The sequence below is a fragment of the Solanum dulcamara genome, chromosome 10 (assembly GCF_947179165.1).
Source record: "Solanum dulcamara chromosome 10, daSolDulc1.2, whole genome shotgun sequence".
NCBI lineage: Eukaryota > Viridiplantae > Streptophyta > Magnoliopsida > Solanales > Solanaceae > Solanum > Solanum dulcamara.
In genome coordinates this window covers 1800164-1816596 of record NC_077246.1, presented here as the reverse complement: position 1 = coordinate 1816596, position 16433 = coordinate 1800164, and the positions used below count along the sequence as shown (strand labels likewise).

The window sequence follows — 16433 nt, the reverse complement described above, 5'->3', positions numbered from 1 at the left end:
TCTAGGAAAATTATGCGAATTGACAAATATTACTAGTATATTATTTAGGAAATTTTTCAAATATGGCAAATTTTTTAAGCATAATTATTTCATATGAATATAATTTCTCTAATTACTTATAATGAAAAATATAAATTTTGCCATTATACAATTGTTGTAACGAATTATACAAAAGTTGTAGCGAATTATACAACTGCTATACCCACAAATTATTTGTCTATCGAAAGATATGAACACTGGTACACACACACACACATATATATGTATTTATATATCTGGCAAGCGATATTGAGAGAGAGGAGGAAAGAGGCAAGCGAGGGTGAATTGTATATGTATATCTATCGAATTATGTATGTATATTTGTCAAAAAATTGTATATATATAACCGGTATACATATGTATTTGTATATCTGGCAAGCGAGATTGAGACAGAGAAGGAGAGAGGCGAGCAAGATCGAGAGAGGGAAGAGAGAGGCTAGAGAGATAGAGAGATGGAGGAGAGAGGCGAGAGGCGAATTGTATATGTATATCTGTCAAATTGTATATGTATATTTTTTAGAAAAATTGTATAATGGTAACTGATATACATATATATTGTATATCTGGCAGAGAAATTTGTCATACTGAGTAAATATGTTTACTACGAGCTGTAATTATTTTAAAATATACTCATACCGCGTAATATAGTAGAAAGTTTATTCATACCGCGTAATTTTCCCTATTATTTAATATAGATATAGTTTCAAAAAAATATACAAATTAGCTACAGTTTAATGAAATATGTTATTATACAAATATGGTGGTTCATATACAAATCTGGAAGCAAATATACAAATTTCTAAATCAAATTTATATTTTATTTGATATTTGTATATTTCGGAGCTCATATACAAATCTGTGGGGCACATATACTAATATCTAAAGGTTTGTATTTGTATTTGTATACAAAGCGAATTTAGGGGCTCATACACAAATCTCTAAAGCAATTTTGTATTTGTATATATAATTTCTCTAAAAACCCAATTTCTATAATGCAGCAAAATATATAAATGGAAAAATCTAATTTGTATAATACAGCGAGATATACAAATAGAAATTGTCATAGAAACTGAAACTATAACTCTGGAATGTAATTAGGCAAACTATAGTTAAAGAGCATAATTATCTTTCAAATATTTGCTATTTTGAAATTTTCCCCTAATTAATGGTAGATTATTGGGTTTTATTGAGTTTAATTAATTGTTGAAGATGACAAGTGAATGTATTGATATTTGAAGGCTTGAATTAAATCTAACCATTGAAAATTATTGGGATTGGTATTAGAAGACTGAATATTAAATAGGAAAAAGGGTCAAAAATATCCTTAAACTATTTGAAATGAACAAAAATGTCTTTCATTTATAGTTTAGTCCAAAAATGCCTTTGTTGTCAATACTTTGATCCAGAAATGTCCTTGCCATCAATTTAATAGGTCAAAAATGCCTATTTTTAATAATAATAATAATAAATAATAATTTTTATTCAAATAACGATAAAAAATAATTATAATTAAATAAGAAATATTTTTAATTTTTAATTTTTTTTAATTGAAGTAGAATAAACATTTGCTAATAAAAGAAATATTATTAAGAAAAAAATGTGTTCGAAAAAAATAGTTATTTGAAAAAGGGCATTCTTGACACATTAAACTGACGGCAAAAGCATTTTTAGACCAAAGTATTGATGACAAGGGCATTTTTTGGACCAAACTATAAACGAAAGACATTTTTGTTCATTTCAAATAGTTTTAAGGCATTTTTGATCCTTTTCCCTATTAAATATTGAGTTGATTTGAAATAATTTGGATCAATTTTGAAGTAAAAATGTGTTGCTGAAATATCTACCATATAAATTTATGAGGACCCGCCAGAATTATTAAGATTTGAGATCATTTTATGATGGTATTGACAAATTGTATGGTGATCCATCAAAATCATCAAAATTTTATGGCCAACTTATTGCGTTTGTCTGGATTTGTAATAATGTAACCCGACGAATTTTTTGAGGTCGATCAAATTTTCGCAAATTTCAGTCACATATTTATTCTTGTATTTTTTTAAAAAAATTAGATCAAAATTTGAATAATGACATTATAAAATCATATTCATCAAAATTGTTGAGATTTAATGATCCCACAAATGGGACCAAGTTTGTCTTGCCGTCAGAAACAAAACCTTCATCCAAATTATTGCCTAGAGTAGGGGTGCGTATTGATCGATTTTGTCTAGCTTTGCGTATAACCGGTCCGATTTATCAATTTTTAATTTGTAAATATCCTAAATTGATTACCAAATCAATACGATATTTATAATTGATTTTGAAAAATCACTTCTTAATCTTTAACGGTACTAAAGAAGATTGAATGAAAAGAAGAAGACTGAAACAATTTAGCTTAAGAACAGAAATTGAAAAAATGAGAGAAGATTGGAAAATTTTCTGATAATCTTCATTCATTCACTGGAAATCTATTTATACAACCATGTATGAATAAAATAAATGAGAAAAGAATAAAATTCTCTTCAGATGTCCTAATATCACTGGCCTAAGCTATAACAAACTAACCAGCTCTAGTGGTCCCTCTATTTTCTAACACAACTGTCTTTTACTCTTATCAAACGGCTGTGATTTATTTAGCAAAGAGTTGCATAGATTAGCTGATGCGTAGGACATGTGTTTGTCTCCAATGATCACTTGCACCTTCCCTTTTTCTTTATCACAATCAGAAATGAGAGAATTCAAAGTGGGAGAATTGTGAGAATCCAAAGTGGGAGGTTTAGGCAAACCATTTTCAACATTCCCTTCAAGTTAGAGGGACATGGAGAAATCCCCAACTTGCTGAGAAGAGAATGGTGAGATGGCCCAGATAAGGCTTTGGGAAAGAAGTCGGCAACTTGAGAAATGCTGGAATATAAGACAAGGAAATGAGTCCAGCGAGAAATTGCTGCCTAACGAAGTGGCAATCTAACTCCACATACTTGGTATGCTCGTGAAAGACCAGATTTCGAGCAATAGGGATAGCCGCCTGGCTATCAGAGTGAACCGGAATAGGAAGCTCTGGCGGGGATCCTATATCAGTAAGAAGATGATTAAGTGTCCCGATCCAAGTCTAGGGCCTAGACGTGACATGGCGAATGACGAACCCAAAATACCTCAAACAAGCATGTTAGCATTCTTTTAGCCTTTCATAGCTAATGAAAATAAATAAACAAGCGAAAATTATAATAGTAAATTTTCAACTTACATATGTCCAAAATACCTCTAACTTTTAGATTTAACGGGGCAAAGACAAGTCCCTAACTCACCCTCAATCAAAATAGAATGAAATGCCATAGTAAGTGACTAAATGTCTCAACATATCATAAGCTAGAAAGATAAAAGAGTATTGTTCCCAAAATATGAGAACTCACCAAAAATAGCCTTCAACGAAATCTTAACTAGCCATACGGAGGAGAACGAGGAGGAGCATCAACTCTTACGTGGTGATATTATGTAGGAAAAAGAATATGCGTTAGTACATTGAATGTACTAAGTATGTAGGCATGCAATACAATATAAAAAAATTAGGACATTTATAAGGTAAAGTACATAAATGGGTAATCTAGTAGATATCATTTAAATCATACATATGTGGATATATGCATACATGAGTAATCATGTAAATAGCATTTGAAATGTTCATTTGTGGAAAGTTGACTATAACCAACATTAAGACTATGTGAGCTATTACATGAAATCCAACATAACACCCTACATTGGCCGGGGAGTCTCTTGCATAGGGTAGAACTCCGTCAACATTACATTTTACTTACTTTAAAGGCTTTCATGGATCCAATAGCCTAGCCTAGAAGGGCTCCTGTGTTGGCACATAGTTAATGAGACAAGGGGTTGCTACTAGGATTCCCTTATCGAATCCCACCTCAATGCCCCATTCGGTGCTAAGTCAATCCCACAGAATAGTTTAATACTTCAAAATAGTTATAACATATAACTTGAGAATTCAAAACATCACATTTGGTGGAATAGCTCATTAAAACCTTTGGTAATTCAAATATTCAATAATTATTTTTATTACATAAAGAATCCATAATTCATATCATTTCATTATTCCTTCATTTCATAAGACTCCCTTTTGATCATAGACATTTCTTTCATAAACATTCATTTGGAGTCAAAGCTTTCAAGTCAAACTTTATTGAAAATATAGTAAAACTAGGTGGGTTTAAATCACTTCAACTTTCAAACATGTATGTAAATGAAATTATGCATAAATACGGTGAAATCCATTAATTAAAAATTATATTTTAAACAACCCATCATGAATTTCAAGAACCTTTAAAGAGATAAATAGAGAAATTACTTGCAAACCATCAATTCATACATATGAAATAACTTTGCATCAAAATAGACCAATAATCATTAGTTTAACCATGATTCATGCTATTAAGTAGAAATAAGAATTACCCATAAGAAAATCTTACTTGAAATCAAGAGATTTAGTTGAAAGAGTTTTGAACTACATGAGTGGAAAAAAACCATGGATAAACACCCACATACCTTAGAGTAAAACTTGAAAATAATTGGGTAATAAACATAATTTATCATATAATCAAAATACTTTAGGCATGAGAGTAGAATAAATATTCTCATTGAAGCCTTACATACTTGGAATCGAAGCTTTACTCAGAATCGAAAGACTTAATGAACATTCTTGAATCTTAACTTTTTCTCCTCGCCGGAGCGTGTTGTGTACTATTCGGAGTATATGAATCACCAAAATAGTATTTTTACACTACTAAGAACTAAACTATATTTTGAGAATGAATAAAGAAGTGTATAGAGAGAAGAGTTGCTTGATAAAGCTTGATGAACAAAATAATAAAATAAGGTGGATATTTATAGGTGTGAATGATAGACCTAACAATAATTAAAATAATTATAAAATAAAATCTAAATATTTAATGGGTGATTGTGATGTTATTAAGTGATGTTAAATAGAGGACTATTGATGTCATGGATGATGTCAAATGGATCTAGATCTTCCATGGTTGTGAGATAAATCTTTTGTTTATGAAATACCATTTTTCAGAGCTACATTTGAACAAGATAACTTCCTAATTAGGATTTGGTGTCTACATATGAATTATAGCTATTGAAGTTTTATTTCATGTCGTTCAAGAATCAACTGAATGGAATCATCCTACAGTGAGATATAATTTTTATTCTACAAATACTCTATTTCATCACAGAACCAAGTCTTACAAAGAATAATTTATTTGACCTACTTACCCTTCGAATCTTAAGCAATGGTCTAAAATACAGAAATTTGAATCACCTAATTTAGACCATCCAATGAGAAGTTATGCCTAAAATACAAAAGCAGTTTTATTTTTATCGAGAATTGAATACCATATACAACGATTTTAAGGGATGTTACATTATCTCCCCCTTGGAAACATTCTTCCTCGAATGAGGTAAGACTTAGCTTGAGTAGAGTAGAGTATAAATGAACAACCCATCATTAATGCAATAGTGCAATTTAAAACATCATTCAAAACATATTTCATAATTTTGCGTGCATATGACAAGAATGGTTGAAATGCAAGGATTTCAAGTAATTGAGCAAGGACAACTTAATACCTTAGGTTTGGGTAGAGGAAAAAGGATAAGGGTATCTCCTAATCATATTCGCTTTCGCTTCCCATATAGCAATTTCGACTTGTTGATTCCTCAAAAGGACTTTAACAGATGCAACTTCTTTGTTCCTCAATCTCTTAGCCTGTCGGTTCAAAATTTCAACTGGACTTCTTTATATTTTGAAAAACTATACCACCATCATCGGTACCACACAACTTCACCCCTAATCTAGCCTACCGGTGAACATCTTTTACCAACTCCCTCTTTCCTTCATCAACATCGGCCACACTCCCCGTAGACACTCTACTAAGTACATCGGCAACCATATTGGCTTTACTCGGATGATAGTGCACACTCATCTCATAGTCCTTCAGGAGTTCTAGCCACCTCTTTTGCCTTAGATTAAGGTCTTTTTGGATGAACACATATTGAAGACTTTTATGATCGGTATACACATCCACATGCACCTCACAAAGTTAATGCCGCCAAATCTTCAAATCGAAAACAACGGCCGCCAATTCAAGGTCATAGGTAGGGTAATTACGCTCATGCACCTTCAATTGCCTAGAAGTATAGGCTATAACCTTGCCGTTTTGCATTAAGATACAACCTAAATCAATATTTGAAGTATCACAATAAACCACAAACCCTTCTAATCCTTCCGGTAGGTTAAGTCCAAAATTTTAACCGAAACTTCTTCATAAGTCAAGTTTTCTTCAACATTCACTACTCTCAAAAGAACAATGGAACTAGGATCACCCAATCATCTATATTAAACTCAAGATCTCTTCTTCTAGTGTCAGAATAGAATTTTTGATGACTTTGAGTCGTCTTCAATTTCTCTAATGATCTTCACCTTCTCTAAAGCATCAAGTACCAAATCGAGGCCCAACATGATCATCTCACCTACTTCAAACCAACCAATCAGAGATCTACATTATCTCCCATACAAAGCCTCAAATGGTGTCATCTCAATACTTGAGTGGTAACTATTATTATAGGCAAACACGATGAGCGGTAGATGATCATCCCAATTTCCTTTAAACTCCAACACACAAGCCCTTAACATATCCTCTAGTGTTTGAATCATCCTTTTGGCTTGCCCATCAGTTTGAGGATAGAATGCGGTGATCAACTTTACCTTAGTACCCAATATGCATCACAAAAAGCTACAAGCTTGATAGAAGGATTGCTAGTGAAAAAGAGACCCTGAGCCGAATTGTTCCTAATATACCAAAGAACTCTCAAAGCAGCAAAAAAATGAGGTATCCTGGGATCCTTCATGTATTGAGATAGATGCTGGACTTTATAGCAAATATCAGGGTGACTATGTGTTAAGTAATTTAATTTACTAATAAGTCTTTTATAACTAGTAGGATCGGCCAGAACATCTCCATAATTGGCTTGTAACTTTATGACAGAATTCAGTGGTGAAGAGACAAGAGATAAATGGGAGCAATCAAACTCAGAAAAAAGATCCAAAGTGTATTTTTATTGAGTGATAATGAGACCATGAGGTTCCCTGAGGATCTCAAAACCTAAAAAATAATGTAAGTCTCCAAGATTTTTGATTTTAAACTTAGTGTCAAGAAATGATTTGAGTTGAATGAGTTCTGTGGGGTTGTTTCCTGTTAAAATAATGTCATCCACATAAACTGCAATTACTAAACTTGAATCACCATCATTTTTGATGAACAATGAATAATCGTTTAAAAAGGAAACAAAACCTTTGAAGTTTATAGCAGAAGTAAGCTTATAGTACCATTGTCTTAAAGCTTGCCTTAAACCATAGTGAGATTTTCTAAGCTTACAAACATGAGAAGAATCAGAATTAGGCATTACAGGAGGAAATCTCATATAAACCTCCTCTTGTAACTCACCATGCAGAAATGCATTATTAACATTTAATTAGGAAATAGGCCAACCTTGTTTAACTAAAATAGATAAAAATGCATCTTATAGTTTTCATCTTCACTACAGGGGAGAACGTCTCATTGAAATCCATACCTTCTCTTTGAATATCTCCCCTAACAACAAGTCTGGCCTTTAACCTTTCAAGAGTCCCACCTGATTTTTGTTTTACTTTAAATACCCATTTACAGGAAAGAGCTTTCTTCCCTTGTGGAAGCTCAATCACTTACCAAGTCTTATTAGTGTCCAAAGCTTCGAGTTCAGATGCCAAAGCTTACTACCACCCAGGGTGTAAAGTAGCTTGTGCATAAGTAGAAGGCTAAGAGATAGAAGAAACAAAGTTAAGAACTTGTTAATTGACTGAAGAAAGAGTAGAAAAAGAATATATAGGAGGAGGAAGAGAAGAAGTGAAACATGATTGAGTAACATATTTAAGAACTACTATATTACGTATGTAATCAGATAAGTAAGAAGGTCGTTTGTGAGTTCTATTGGACTTCCTTACAACAGGTTGAACAGGACTAGGACTAGGAGAGATATGTTGAGAGGGAACAACTTGAGATGAGGATGGCACAGTATTTTCAGAACAATTTGGAAAAGATGGAGAATTAATAGGATAATGTGAAGAGGAGGTGATAGGAATAGAAGATATATGCAAAGGATCATGATCAAGGGTAAGTACAGTAGAAAAAATAGATTGATTTGTAGGAAGCAAAGATGAGTTTGTCTAAAAAGGGAAAGTATCTTCATGAAAATGAACATCCCGAGATATTACGACCTTTTAGAGTGCAAATTCAAAAGTTTGTAACTCTTTTGCCCATAAGAATAACCCAAGAAAACACAAGTCATAGCCCTTGGTTCAAACTTAGCTCTATGTTGTGAAAGAGTAGAGGCATAACATAAGCAATCAAAACTTCTTAACCCACTATAATTAGGGGAATGACCTTGAATAATAGAAAAAGGGGTATTGTCATTTAAGACTCTAGAAGGGAATCTATTTATTAGAAAAGTAGCAGTCAGCAAACATTCTCCCCAAAACTGAATAGACTAACCAGATTGAAACAAAAGATCCCTAGATGTTTCTAAGAGGTGTCTTGCTTCCCTTAGAGTTGAAAAATTCAATAGCTATAATACTTAATTTTGCCTAGTTCAAGAGCATTATCAGATCTGATTTTCTTGACTTGAGTATGAAATTGTCTTCCATTCATGGCAGAAAAATATCGAAGCATAGAGAAGGCATTGCTTTTAACTTTAAGAAGATTTGTCTAAGTCCCCCTACTAAAATTATATACAATAGTTAAAAAAGATTTAAAATCATTGTATGCAGGTGACTTGTAAGGACCCCAAGTATCAATGTTTATGAGATAAAAAATAGACTGAGATTTAATTTCACTAATAGAATAAGGGAGTCTTGATTGTCTAGCAAGAGGACAAATATCACAGGAACAATTAGATATAAAGTGAATATTGAAATAACTGATACTTTTCATTGCAAAAATGGGCAAAAGCCCTAGTCGATTATTCGAAAGCTTTAGATCAGAATTTGCCTTAATTACTATTGAAATAGAAACAAAAACAAAATTAGAATTCTTAACAACTAAAGATAATAAACTATTTCTAAACTTCTTGGAAGGTAGACTGGCAGACTCTAGCTGATATAGCCCATCCCTGACATCACCAAGATCCAGTGGCCTCTTCACTGAAGGGACCTGCAACATACACGCATAGGAAGAAAAAATGATGAGGTATTGTAATTGAACACACAATTTATGAACAGAGAAAAAATTAATTTTGAAAGAAGGAACATATAGGATATTATGAATCACTAGATCAGGAAAGAGTGCAACACTTTCTGTGTGAGTAGATTTTATATTTGTAAATTAGAAAGATTAACATTGATAGGCACAAGAAGAGGTTGAAGAGTGATGAATAGACTAGAATTAAAAAAAAAGTGTTCTATTGCATCTGAATCCAGAATCCAATGAGTAGAGTTTATAGATACAAGACAAGAAATAAAAAAAAGTATATGGATTGTTATTAGCACAATTAGCATGAGCATCTGAAGTTGAATACTCAGGTGGACTATTCTTGACCTGGTTAAGCAGTTGAACTAACTGAAAAATTGGGCTTGAGTTAGTTAATTTACTGCTGAAGTAGTGTCTAACATACCCTGGTTGTTGTTATCTCCCTCAAGTTGAGTAAAACTGACATTGTTCCTCACATTTCCCTATACCCTCTTGGTTCTAGTGAACTTAAATTCTGTAGAAAACCCAATAATTTTATAGCACTTGTCTACTGAATGCCCTAGTTTTTTGCAATGTGAACAAACCAACTTCTTGCTCCTTAAATCATTTTGGGTGTAGAAGAGTGATTAGTGGCTAAGAATCATATAGAATTCCCTTAGAAATGAGAGTTTACAGTAACCTCTCTCTACTTTTCATCTTGCATAATCAGAGAATAGGCTAAGCAAACAGAGGGGAGAGGGGTTATCATAAGAATGTTGCTTCTAGATGGTGAATAAGTATCACTAAAACCCATAAAAAACTTAATTAGTCTCTCGTCCAAAATAGACTTGACAGACAAAGTCTTTCCCCCACAAGAACAGACACAAGAACAATAATTTTTGACATTGAGAATGTCAAGTTCATCCCATAAACTTTTCATTTTAGTGTAATACCATGCTATGGCATTAGTACCCTGGACTAAACCACTTAATTCTTTTTGTAGGTGATAAAGCTTGACTCCATTTGGTTGACCAAATCTGTCCTTAAGATCCTTCCAAAGTGTCTCTGTTGTTTTTGAATAGATTACACCATTAACAATCTCCTTAGAAAGAGAATTGAGTAACCAATAGGTTACCATATCATTGCATCTGTTCCAGAGTTTGAAATCTGGATATCAGCAGCTGGGGTTTTGTAGGAACCATCAATTAAACCCAACTTATTTTTAGCTGAGAGTGCAATGAGGATGGACCTACGCCAACCAGCATACCCTTTTCCTTCAAAAATGGAATTCACAAGGGACATTTCGGATGAATCTGAAGGGTGAAGAAAGAATGGATTGCTGGAATACATTGTATTGGATCCAGCATTTTCAGTAGCAGCCACATTAGTTTCCATAGTAAAGGAATTTCAGTGTTGCTCTGATACCATAAAGAGGATTGAATGAAAAGAACAAGACTGAAGCAATTTATCCTTAGAATAGAAATTGAAAAAATGAGAGAAAATTGGAAAATTTTCTGATGATCTTCATTCATTCACTGAAAATCTATTTATACAAACATGTATAAATAAAATAATTGAATAAATAAATAAAATTCTCTACAAGTGTTCTAATATCACTGGCCTAAGCTACAACAAACCAACCAGTGTCATTTATTCTTATCAACCGGCTGTGATTTATTTAGCAAAAAGTTGCATAGATTAGCTAATGTGTAGGACATGTGTTTGTCTCCAATGATTACTTGCACCTTCCCTTTTTCTTTCTCACAATCAGAAATGAGAGAATTCAAAGTGGGAGATTTAGGCAAACCATTCTCAACGGGTACAATTTTTGATTTAGTCAATAAAAAAATGCTCATATATACATGATGTTCACTAGCTATTTTATTGAATCTTCTATGTACGGAAAAATAGAAAAAAATATCAAATTTAAAAGGAATAAAAATTCACTGGAATTTATTCATGAATGTAAAGATAGAAATACATTTCTGAATGAAAAAAAAAACAGAAAATTACATTTCGAAAGGATAAAATATTTTAATAATCAACATAAAGGACAGCTAAAAATAGCTATTTCTCTATAATCAATTAATTATATGTATCCACTCTGCCACCATGGACTCAATTACCACCTGAGCTTTGTTGGAAAATACTGCATTGCATTAACAAAAAAAATAAAATTATTAGCAATTTAATATATTATAATTTAAAAAAATTGTTGGATTATTAATTTTTTTTTATAATTTATCTTTTAAGTAATTTGATACGTGTCGAAATTATAATTTACTCCTATATAGTTAAAAGCACTCACCTTTTCAATAAGAGAGAGATAATATGGCTTGACTTTTTCCACATCAATTCGAACTTTACTCTTGCTATATAAATCATATTTGCTGCATTTAAATTTGTATATTATAAAAAAATTGTTCAAAATAAAGATGTAATAATAAAATTGAAAGAAAATAATAATAATAATTACTTAAAAATATTGAGCCACTTCATGTTCTCTTTGTCCTTGTCATTCATCAAGTGTGTATATGCTCCTGACCTATGTAATGCTGTAAAATATTATTTATAAAAAAAAAAAGTTAGTTAATAATAATTAATCAGAATAACTTTCAAAAAATGTTTATATAGTTAACATTTTCTAATAAGATTTTCAGTTTGCTCAAAAGGAATTAACATTTTAATCGTGGTCTAATAGGTTCATAAGTTGCAAAAATTTCTAATGCCTCTTTCTTCCTTTTAATGAGTCTTATGCGACTCGAATTTGTATCGAGCCAATAAATATCCAACAACAACAATATATCTAGTGAAATCCACAAGTAGGGTTTGGGGAGGGCAGTGTAGAGAGAGTAAAGCAATTTCTAAAAGATCCTCGGCTCAAATATATCGCCCCCAAAAAAATTCATATATATAAGGGAAATTAAATTCTTACCATAGAAAGAGTGGTAACGGATGACAAATAAAGCAGCAGAAGGAAGAGTGGTTCCATTTTCCTTGGAAACTAAATACATATAATCATCATGTCCCCATGACATAACAACTTTGTCAAGTCCACAACCTTCTTCATATACACCATTTTTTGTGTTATAAATAGTGTTGTTGATGTCTGGATTTTCCTTAAAATACTGCATGAGAGAAAAAAAATAGTCGGTGAATGTATAATATACGTATATTAAGTGTCATATGTATAATCGTATGTATAATTAATGTATAATCTATAATTACTAGTTAAAAAAGTAAGCAATGAATCCGACTGACTTCTGGTATATAAAAGTTTCAATTTGTTAGGGCATTGTATCAACAAAAAGTAGAGTCGTCGGGGTTAAGGGGCGCAACAGGTCAAAATTATGTTTCTTGTACATGCAATAGATTTTGAATCCTCTGGACTTTCTCATCTATTTACTTTTTTTCATATTCGGAATTATAATGAAAATTCTAATTCCAACACACATATAAGCAAAAGTATTAGTATACCTTGTGGTGAACAATTGATTCATCAAAAGCACAACCAAGAGGAAATGTGTCTCCAACAACAGCCCATTGAGGAAGCCCTCCAAAACTTGGATGAAGAAGAACTTTGCCTAAATCTGTGGTCCAAATTAAAATAAAAATGTAAGTTATACGTACGACTAATGTTAAAAATATTATATAAATAAATTTTAAATTTTTATAATAATAACATATTTAGTGAAATTTTATAAGTGGAGTATTGAGATGGTGTGTATGTAATTCTACCTCTATCTTATGAGGGTAAAATGATTGTTTTTGATAGATAGACCAATGACTCAAATATAGCATAACAAAACAAAAAAGAATCACTATTAAAAAAAACTGAAATTAGCTACGAACTCCGTCGCTATTTTACTCGTAGCTAACAAAACTCTGTCGCTAATGCATCGCTAAATAGGATTAGCGATGGATTTTGATGTTTAGCTACAAAATTTATTCACTAAATTCAGTTTTTTAGTAGTGAATATATACGCGTAAATTCATGTTAAATAATAAATATGTTAAATTATCAACTATTGTTATTCAATATTACTAATTTAACCTTTATATTTTTGAACTCGTCATAGAAACGAAGAAAATACTTTTTAATTTGTTACGTACCATGAATGAGACCAGTCAAATGAAGCCAATCTTCATCTGGATAATCTTTTCTAATAGCTTCAGCAGTTTGTAACAAATGCTCAATTTGTGGTTCATCCAAATCAGGATCACTATCATCAACCACATCATTTAAAAGTTCACAACATTCCCAAATACTCATTTCAATTTTGTTTAATTTTCCATATTCTTCTCTCATTCTTTTCACCTACAATATTTTACAAATAATTAAAAAAAAATGAAGATTGATTATTCATGTCATGCTTAAATAAATAAATAAATAAGCTTAATAAAGAGATGGATTTTATGATTATTTCCAAATCAGGAATAATATAAAGTGGCAAAAGAATCTTAGGATATATCAATTCAAAAGATACAACAATAACATATCTATTATAATTTCATAAGTGGAGACTACGGCAGGTAAAATATACAAAAATATTATCTCTATCTTTATTGCGTAAAGAGTTTGTTTCCGATATTTCCGCAACTCAAAAAGTATTATGTAATATACTTAAGGTACCATTATGAAAGAAAAGTTACTTTGATACTTGTATTGGTATATTTTTATAAAATATTTTCTTTTTAAAAAAATGTATTTTGAGATTTTTAAAAAAGAAAAATTAGGGTTGAGAAGGCATTGAACTTACATAGTCATATGTTTGGTTAATGTGTTGAACCCTATAAAATTCCTCCACTGACTTTTGTCTCTCACTTTCTGCATTATAATCCCTGTCAGATAAATTAAATTTAAATTAGTTTTATTTAAATATATTATTGAGTCAATGAATTTTGGTATATATTCAGAATCATAGACTCAACAAATCATAATCAAATCTTGTTTTTTTTTATTATTTGAGAACTCAAATCAAAATCTCTAATGAAAGTACGATGGACATATAAATATATAAAATAATCGAAATACCTAAATGATTGACCAAATGCATTTATGTCTGGCACTTCAAATATTTCATCATCTGAAGACAATGTTTTTGGTACCACAAATCCACCATCCAAAATAAGTTCATTGGCATTGAATGGGACTTTTTTCTCTTCCAATTGTGATCCTATTAAAATAAATAAATTCAAATTCATATATAATATAATAAGAATGTATACGGTCAAACTTTTTTATAACAATAATTATTTATAATAGATTTTTTTGACATCGATCTTTCATGATATGTTGAATTATATATATTCACTAAAACAATATTTTGATGTTGTTATAAAGAAGTTTGAATATATATGTTATCAACTAATATGTGTCAAACCAACAAAGGTTGTGATGGAGTGGTAAGTATTCCTTCACCTTTAATCAAGAGGTTTCGTCTTCGAGTCCCCTTGGATACGGAATCGTCTTTATTAGGGAGTGTTTTACCTTTATTTCGGACTTTCCGACGCGAATTCAAATTCAATCAGACTCCGATATGGGTACGTGTCAAAAAACTATTACGTGTCAAAAGTTTCAAAGAATTGAAAAAACAATAATTTCCGTACATAATGTATCCAATTAGACCTCTTTCTAACCGTTATTCTATGTAACAACATTTCACTATAACGATCATTCTTTTTTGAAATCAATCTTTCGTCCTAACAATTAAAAAAAAAACATAACGATGTTATGGATCTGTTTGACTATACATGTTATCAACCGAAAGTTTGAAAAAATGTTACATTTTCAAAAGATTAGATACAAGTGGAATAACATTTTAGGAGAATTTGAATAACACATATAAAAACTCCTTATTATTTCATTCACAATATAAACTAATATAATTGTAAAAAATAATTAAAATAAGGATTATAACATACCAAACTCAGGCTGCTCGATGAGAATAGTCATTTTCTCACAATTTTTTTACAAAAAAAAAATTAAAAAATTAGCAAATAATGAAAATGGGATTTTGTTTATATTGTTTTGTGATGTGAAGGCTATTGAAAGAGAACGTGAGTATTTATAGTGAAAAGATTAAAATTGTCCTTGCATGAAATTTAGAATATTTTAGAGTCCTTAAAAGAAACCATTTGGTCAGTGGAGTCCTCAAAAGAAAATCTAGCAACTCCTTAAAGTTTCTAAAATCAGATATTTGGAAATCTTTGAGTCCTTAATTGAAAATAAAATAAAATTTCTCATTATATAATATCCCAAAAATGAATCGTTCAAATGATAAGTATCCACCTCACCGTCATTTTCGTCCACTCGTTTCACAAGCGCGTGTTAAAACAACCAAATATCGTATTCGTTCTGTTTCAATTTATGTATCTTATATTTTATTAGTAATTTTTTTTAAAAAAAAAATACGCTTTTTATATTTCAAAGTTCTTTTTTAAAAAATTTCAATGTACATTATACATTCAAAATCACATGATTCAAATGGCCAATTTGTTATGGATCTTGATTCACATATAAATTCTGTTGAATTGGAACATATCTTTATTTAAAATACAAAATTCAACAGTTTGTCTTACTTTTTTTTTAAAATCAGTATCTAAAATTAAAATACAGCAAATAAAATAGTTGAATTTCACTAGAGCTGAAATAATATTAAATTCGCACATGTACTGCTTGAACTCAAGCAAACTTACCTTCTATTAAATTTATTTTTGTGTAATCATATTTCTATTATTAGAGAAAAAACTTTATTCTTACTTTTATCCTTAACAAAATTTCGATCAGAGGATAACTTTCAATCGTAATAAAAAAGTTAGTGATGAATGAAGAACAACGTAAAGTTTATTTATTTATTTATTTTGATGGTCATAATGTTCGAGTTAACTTTCGAGCAATTCAATATATTCTATGGGGTATCTATCACTTTCCATCAGTAACATGTATCATATATCATTGTCCACCAAAACTATGACAGATGAGAAAAATAATAATAAGTATGAGGCGATCTGCCTAATGACAAAAATATGAACAATCAAATGTATAACGGAGGATAAAATTGAGCAATTCCGATTAGTACACCAACAAATACGAACCTTCTTCTCCCGTTGTAGCGAACACGC

General features: G+C 30.9%; 1 protein-coding gene across 2 annotated transcripts; it reads right to left on the bottom strand.

The window, feature by feature from the left end:
* Positions 1-11233: 11233 nt before the first annotated feature.
* On the bottom strand, positions 11234-15348 carry LOC129870384 (inositol oxygenase 2-like). Of its 2 annotated transcripts, XM_055945157.1 has the most exons (9): positions 15234-15332; positions 14344-14485; positions 14069-14150; positions 13422-13626; positions 12786-12898; positions 12244-12436; positions 11785-11863; positions 11617-11698; positions 11234-11457 (listed from the first exon to the last, which is right to left on the bottom strand). In XM_055945157.1, the coding sequence occupies exons 1-9, from the start codon at positions 15262-15264 to the stop codon at positions 11431-11433; spliced, it is 954 nt and encodes a 317-aa protein (XP_055801132.1). In that variant the 5' UTR covers positions 15265-15332; the 3' UTR covers positions 11234-11430. The 2 variants fall into 2 exon arrangements, with proteins under 2 accessions (XP_055801132.1, XP_055801131.1); XM_055945156.1 differs by lacking the exon at positions 11234-11457 and having other exon boundaries at positions 11520-11698; positions 15234-15348.
* Positions 15349-16433: the final 1085 nt, after the last annotated feature.

Bases quoted from the DNA above. Each gene is read 5' to 3' on its own strand.
- LOC129870384 (XM_055945156.1), bottom strand. From the start codon at position 15,264: ATGACTATTCTCATCGAGCAGCCTGAGTTTG. The intron at 14,151-14,343 runs GTATTTCGATTA...TTTATCTGACAG, and splicing joins GCATTTGGTCAATCATTTAG to GGATTATAATGCAGAAAGTG. The intron at 12,437-12,785 runs GTATACTAATAC...TCTCTCATGCAG, and splicing joins AATCAATTGTTCACCACAAG to TATTTTAAGGAAAATCCAGA.